Source organism: Trichechus manatus, unplaced genomic scaffold (genome assembly GCF_000243295.1).
Source record: "Trichechus manatus latirostris isolate Lorelei unplaced genomic scaffold, TriManLat1.0 scaffold00007, whole genome shotgun sequence".
Taxonomy (NCBI): domain Eukaryota; kingdom Metazoa; phylum Chordata; class Mammalia; order Sirenia; family Trichechidae; genus Trichechus; species Trichechus manatus.
Window position 1 is genome coordinate 21,573,320 of NW_004443943.1, and position 7,365 is coordinate 21,580,684.

The 7,365-nt window shown below is 38.7% G+C and overlaps 1 protein-coding gene across 1 annotated transcript in view; it reads right to left on the reverse strand.

The window, feature by feature from the left end:
- Positions 1-340: 340 nt before the first annotated feature.
- LOC101350013 (cytochrome P450 2C42-like) overlaps positions 341-7,365 on the reverse strand; it is a 57,655-nt gene continuing 50,630 nt past the window's right edge. The window contains exon 10 of the mRNA XM_012557789.2: positions 341-1,993. Coding sequence (XP_012413243.2) covers positions 1,812-1,993 — 182 coding nt within the window. The 3' untranslated portion in view covers positions 341-1,811. The remainder of the gene's footprint in view (positions 1,994-7,365) is intronic.

The window sequence follows — 7,365 nt, forward strand, 5'->3', positions numbered from 1 at the left end:
TTATAGAAACTGAGGAAATATTTAGTAGAATGCCTATCTATTTCTCTTTCATGGAGACTATAATCAACCATAGGTCTCTGTGAGTTGGACTATTCTGATTACTGCTTTGACTCCTCTGTCCAGTATGGTAACCACATACACCTTGTCTTTGTTGGTTAAGTGCAGCCACTTGCCCCCCGTCACCTGGGATTCAATTATCTCCATTGCACTTAAGGATCAGTTCAATAGCAGTAAATTCTGACCTACAAAGAAGAGCAACCACAGAGTTCTTGAAGGATGCTTGGAGTCTTTTATTTATTTCTCAAAATCATGATGAAAGATGTGTCCTCTGACTCTCTTGCTGTGGGTGGGCAGGTCTAACTCCTTGAGCTATGAAACTGAATCTAGAATCTGTGCTTAGTGGACCCATATCAATAGATTCATTGTGGTTAAACTTTATGTTCCTTCCACCATTATCCCACACCCTTAATATCCATTCTCACACATATTCTCTATATTTCTGTCTGTAGAAATTGGAAAAATCATGCAGTTATTTGGAGTGTGGCATACCTACTCATGGGTCATACTTTGTACATCACCTTTTTGGGCTCGCTGGGACTAGAGTCTAATTTTAATTCTGGAAGCCCAGAGGGGTGGTTGGGTGGGTTCTGAGAAGAATCAGCGGTGTCTTTCATGGAAACTACCTGAGAGGTGATCATTACAGGTTCTTTTGGCAAAGCAGGGTTAATTTCCTTAGACAGGGGTATAAAGTCTGCTTCTACCAGCAAAGAAGCCATATCAGAACATTGTGGTTCAATGTCCCCAACTTCATCAGGGTCTGCCCATATGTCTACATTCCAATTTCCATAATCCCATTCCTTTCCAATCAATGCCCTCACTTTAACAGAAGACACCTTGAGAGGGATGGAAATCAGTTTGCATTATAATTCAGCCACTCACAAGATGAGACTCTGGGTTTTGTTTTCTGAAATCTCAGCCATGTAACTACAGGAGATAAGGTTTTCTTTCAGGGAGGACATAGAAACTTTCAAGTTATTTATGTGGCACTGGTGGTGGAAATCGAAACCCACAAATCATCCTTTTATTTCTCCACTCTCTCCAAAGCAGTTAAGAGAAACCACACAATCTCATTATACACATTGGTTTCACACAAATTTTATAAGGTTTCAAATACATCGTCATCCAGAACCTTGCCTCCTGTAAGTATTACTTTAGGAATATACTGTGGTGATATTTTGCATACCTCTACTGCCCCCTCTGATGATGAAATATTAGTGCCCTTTGTACTAAGTGAGGAGTACCTGGTGGTGTAGTTAAGCTCTCAGTTATTTTTGTTTTCCTGAAAATAGCAAACAAAAAGATTGGCAGTTCTAATCTACCCAGAGGAACCTGGTGAAGAAGAAAGGCCTGGTGATCTAATTCTGAAAATCAACCACTGAAAACCCTATGGAGCACAGTTCTACTCTAACACACCTGGGGTTGCATGAGTTGGACACTACTCAAGGGCAACAGGAAAAAAAATCATTCTTTGCTCTGTTACAGAGTGGTAACACAGTACTAATTCAGTTAGGGAAGCATTAAGGCATAGTAACAAATAGAAGTATTACAGAACATGGAGAATAGGAGATAAGTTTACACTGTGAAACACAGAAAACTCCCCTTAACAGAGTTAGATTTTCACTGGATCTTGAAAGAATAGGGAGCTATGGAGAGGACAGTTCAGAGAAATTACTGGAAAGGAGGTGTACAATGCCCCAGTGAAGGTGATTTGCAGGTGAAAGCACAGAAGCACTCAGACGATCTCTCCTTCTTCAGGCAGGAATGAAGCAGGCCTGATACGAGGGTGGAACAGAGACAAATCCACTGGCCACTGAGGTGGTGTCAATGTCTTTTGGGTCAACCAGAGGCTTCAAGGTAAATTTCTGTAAAATGGTAGTCAGGAATAAAAACAGCTCCATGCGGGCTAAGCCCTCTCCCAGGCAAATTCTTTTTCCTAAAAATAACAAACACATAGTTAGATACTCCTTGAGCACTATGTTTCTTATCTGGCACAAAGAGAATATGCAGTAATTATTTGATGAATAATTACATACATGGATGGAAGGAAGACAGGATGGACAGAAGGCTGGTTGCATAGATAGATGGGCAGAAGGAGGAACAAACTTGCTATCCAGATAATGCCTTATCTCAACAAAAACCGTTATTCAAGAAATATTTATTTTGAGCTCTATACAAAGTATTCCTTTAGGTATCCCAGTTATTTTGACATTTCAAATTTCCATCAATCTTTTCCTCAAAATACAACTACATTTCTTGTCCAAGCATATTTAAGGGAGAAGGTCTAAGAAGAGGGGGCTCATATATCTGTATTCTTCTCTGTATCTCTCACATAAATTCGGTCAAAGATTATTTTTCCCTCATGTACTTTCAAAAGCACACCTCTAAACATGACACTCCCATACTTTACAACTTTAAATGACTGACGGAGGCTGTTTTATGGGCTAAGGGTCAAACTGGTTGACTGTTTCTTCGCATTATGTTCCTAGTCTGACTTCTGTGATCTTCTCTCCATCTTCACACCTTACACCTTCAGCTCTAACCATACCCACTCTTCATCAATTTCCAACACACCATGCAGTTTCAAGCTTTATTTCATACTCTTTCATTGGCTAAGTTGAACTTCTTTTATACTTCCTTTAACGCCTAGGTCAAATGTCATTTTCTCCTTAAAATGTTGTGATCCCCTTAAGCAGTAGAATCTTGCTCTTGACTGATTTCCTCAACATCATATTTATCATAGTCTTGCTTTGATTTAAGCAAAAATCACCTTGAATCATAATTCCATGATTATTTATTTTTCACTCCTGCGAAAATGTGAGTTTCTTAAGGGGAGTGTTTAGTTCTTTGCCATCTTGGTATTTGCAATGCCAGATCCAATGCAGGCATCAAAAGCGAAGTAATTAATGAAGGTTATTGCGTGAACAGAGATTCAGCTGACACACAGTAGGTGCTGAAACTTCAATATTCAAGAAGGGACATCATGGCTGAGGAAGACCAGGATGTTCTGGATTCATTCTAGGGTATGCTTCCACATTCACATGGTTTCCATGACCCTACAGTTAATTGGCAGTGGTTCTGACATCCTTAATGTACAGCAAATGTCCTATCCGGTCCCTGTGGTTAATTACATAGGAAAAATGCCCTGCCCCTCAATTGTACACCAACAAATTAGACCGCCTAGATGAAATGCACAAAAATTCCAGGAAATATATAAACTTCCTACACTGACTCAAGAAGGAATGGAAGACCTAAACAAACCCATAAGGAGTGACAAGATTGAACCAGTAATCAAAATCGCCCAGAAAAAAAAAGCCCTGGACCAGAAGGCTTGACCGGGGAATTAAACCAAACATTTATAAGAGTTAACTCCAATACTTCTTAAACTTATCTGAAAAATTAAAGAAGATGGAAGACTTCCTACTTATCTACATGGCTAGTATTAACTTTGATATCAAAGCCAGACAGTGACACTACATGAAAAAAAAACCCAAAAACTACACACCAAAATCCCTTATGACTGTAGATGAAAGTATCTTAAACAAAATACTAGCAAAGGATTATACATCATGGTCAAGTATATTTTATTTTAGGAATGCAAATGTGGTTCAGCATTAGAAATCAATCCATGGATTATACCACACTGATAGAACAAAAGAAAAGAACTACATGATTATCTCAATTGATGGAGAGAAGTTATTTGATGAAAATTCAACACCCTTTCATGATAAAAAACACTCAACAAGTTAGGAGTATAAGGGAAATTCCTCAAGTGATAAAAGGCATTTAGGACAAGTCCACAGCTAATCTCACACCAAATAGAGAAAGACTGAGAGATTTAAGATCAGGAACAAAATGAGGATGCCCACTCTCACAGCTGGTATTCAACTTTATACTGGAAGTCCTAGCCAGAGCAATTAGGCAAAATAAAGAAATAAGACGTATCCAAATAGGGAAATTAGAAGTAAAACTACCCCTTTTTGCTGATGTCATGCCTGTAGATAGAAAATCACAAAGAATCCACGTGAAAGCTACTAGAACTAATAAAAGAATTCTTTATGACTGGATACAAGGTAAACACACAAAAATCAACCATGTTTCTATATATCAGCAAAGAACATTAGAAAAAGAAAATTAAGGAAACAATTTCACTTGCAAATCATCTAAAGTAATAAAATACCTTGAAATAAATTTAACCAAAGATATAAAAGACTTGTACACTGAAAACTATAAATATTACTGAAAGAAATTAAAGATGTCCTAAATAAATCTAGGGACATTCCATTTTCATAGATTGGAAGACTTACTATTTTTAAGATGTCAATATTATCCAAAGCTACATATAAATTCAATGCAACCCAACAAATTCCAATATCCTTTGTAGAAATGGAAAAGCCAATCTTAAATTTAAGTGGAACTATATAGGGCCCCAGATAGCCAAAGCAGTGCTGAGAAACAACAAAGTAGGAGGACTCACACTGCCTGATCACAAGGCATGGTGTAAAGCTATGGTAATCAAGAGTCAGGTACCAATATACAGACATATTCGCCAATGGAATGGAATTGAAAGCTCATAAATAAACCCACACATCTATTGTCAATTGATTTTTTTTTTATTGTTGTGCTTTAAGTGAAAGTTTACAATTCAAGTTTGTCTGTCATACAAAAATTTATATGTACATTGTTTTGTGATTTTACTTGCTCTCCTTATACTGTGACAGCACACTCTTCCTTTCCACCCCGGATTTCCCGTGTCCATTCAACCAGCTCCTGACCCTCTCTGTCTCCTCATCTTGCCTCTGGACGATAGCTACTCATTTAATCTCATGTATCTATTTGAGCTAAGAAGCACACTCTTCACGACTATCATTTCATGTCCCATAGTCCAGTCTAATATTTGTCTGAAGAGTTGGCCTCGGGGATGGTTTTAGTTTTGGGCTAACAGAGAGCCCGTGGGCCATGTCTTCCGGGGTCCCTCCAGTTTCACTTAAACCATTAAGTCTGGTCTTTTTACTAGAATTTGAGTTCTGCACTCCACTTTTCTCCTGCTCCATCAGGGACTCTCTATTTTGTTCCCTGTCAGGGCGGTCATTGTGGTAGCTGGGCACCAGCTAGTTCTGGTCTCAGGCTGATGAAGTCTCTGGTTTATGTGGCCTTTTCTGTCTCTTGGGCTAATACTTTCCTTGTGTCCATGGTGTTCTTCATTCTCCTTTACTCCAGGTGGGTTGGGACTAATTGATGCATCTTAGATGGCCGCTCGCTAGCTTTTAAGACCCCAGGCGCCACTCACCAATGTGGGATGCAGAACATTTTCTTAAAAAACTTTGTTATGCCAATTGACCTAGATGTCCCCTGAAAGCATGGTTCCCAGACCCCTGCCCCTGCTACTCTGTTCCTTGATGTGTTTGCTTGTATTCAAGAAACTTCTTAGCTTTTGGTTTAGTCCAGTTGTGCTGACTTCCCCTGTAGTGTGTGCTGTCCTTCCCTTCACCTGAGACAATTCTTGTCTACTGTCTAGTTAGTGAATACCCCTCTCCCTCCCTCCCCATCCTCATAAGTAACAAAGGATGTTTTCTTCTGTGTTTAAACTTTTTCTTGGGTTTTTATAACAGTGGTCTTATGCAATATTTGTCCTTTTGCAACTAAGTTCGCTCAGCATAATACCTTCCAGAATCCTCCATGTTATGTTTCACGGATTCTTCGTTGTTCTTCATCATTGCATAGTATTCCATTGTGTGACTATACCATAATTTATCTGTTTGTCCATCGATGGACACCTAGGTTGTTTCCATCTTTTAGCTATTGTGAACAGTGCTGCAATGAACATGGGTGTGGATATATCCATTCTTGTGACAGCTCTTAATTCTCTAGGATATATTCCAAGGAACAGGATTGCTGGATTGTATGGTACTTCTATTTCTAGCTTTTCAAGGAAGCACCAAATCGATTTCCATAGTGGCTGTACCATTTTACATTCTCACCAACAGTGTATAAGTGTTCCAGTCTCTCCACAACCTCTCCAGCATTTATTATTTTGTGTTTTTTGGATTGATGCTAGCCTTATTGGGATGAGATGGTATCTCATTGTAGTTTTGATTTGCATTTCTCTAATGGCTAATGATCGTGAGCACTTCCTCATGTGTCTGGTAGCTACCTGAATGTCTTCTTTGGCGACATGCCTGTTCATATCCTTTGCCCATTTTTAAATTGGGTTGTTTGTCCTTTTGTTGTTGAGGTTTTGCAGTATCTTGCAGATTTTAGAGATTAGACACTGAACGGATTTGTCGTAGCCAATTTTTTTTCCCCAGTCTGTAGGTTTTCTTTTTACTCTTTTGGTGAAGTCTTTTGATGAGCATAAGTGTTTGATTTTTAGGCACTCCCAGTTATCTAGTTTCTCTTCTGGTGTTCGTGCATTGTTACTTATGGTTCATATTCTGTTTATGCCAAGTATTAGGGCTCCTAGCATTGTCCCTATTTTTTCTTCCATGATCTTTATCATTTTCCATTTAATACTTAGGTCTTTGATCCATTTTGAGTTCGTTTTCCTGCATGGTGTGAGGTATGGGTCTTGTTTCAGTTTTTTGCAGATGGATATCCAGTTATGCCAGCACCATTTGTTAAAGAGATGGTCTTTTCCCCAATTAATGGAATTTGGGCCTTTCTTAAATATCAGCTGCTCATAGGTGGATGAATTTATGTCCGGATTCTCAATTCTGTTCCATTGTTCTATGTATCTGTTGTTGTACCAGTACCAGGCTGTTTTGATTACCGTGGCAGTATAATAGGTTCTAAAATCTGGTAGTGTGAGGCCTCCCAGTTTGTTCTGCTTCTTGAGTAATGCTTTACTTATCCAGGGCCTCTTCCTTTTCTGTATGAAGTTGGTGATTTGTTTCTCTATCTTATTAAAAAATGCCATTGGACTTTGGAATGGGATTGCATTGTATCTGTAGATCACTTTGGGTAGAACTGACATTTTCTCAGTGTTAAGTCTTCCTATCCATGAGCAAGGTATGTTTTTCCACTTACGCATGTCTCTTTTGGTTTTTTGAAGTAGTGTCTTGTAGTTTTCTTTGTATAGGTCTTTTATGTGTCTGGTTAGATTTATTCCTAAGTATTTTATCTTCTTGGGGACCATTGTAAATGGTCCCTCTTGGAGGTTCTCTCTGTTGGCGTAGAAGAATGTAACTGATTTTTGTATGTTTATCTTGTATCCTGATACTTTGCTGAAATCTTCTATTAGTTCCAGTAGTTTTCTTGTGGATTCTTTGGGGTTTTCTGTGTATAAGATCATATCATCTGCGAGTAGAG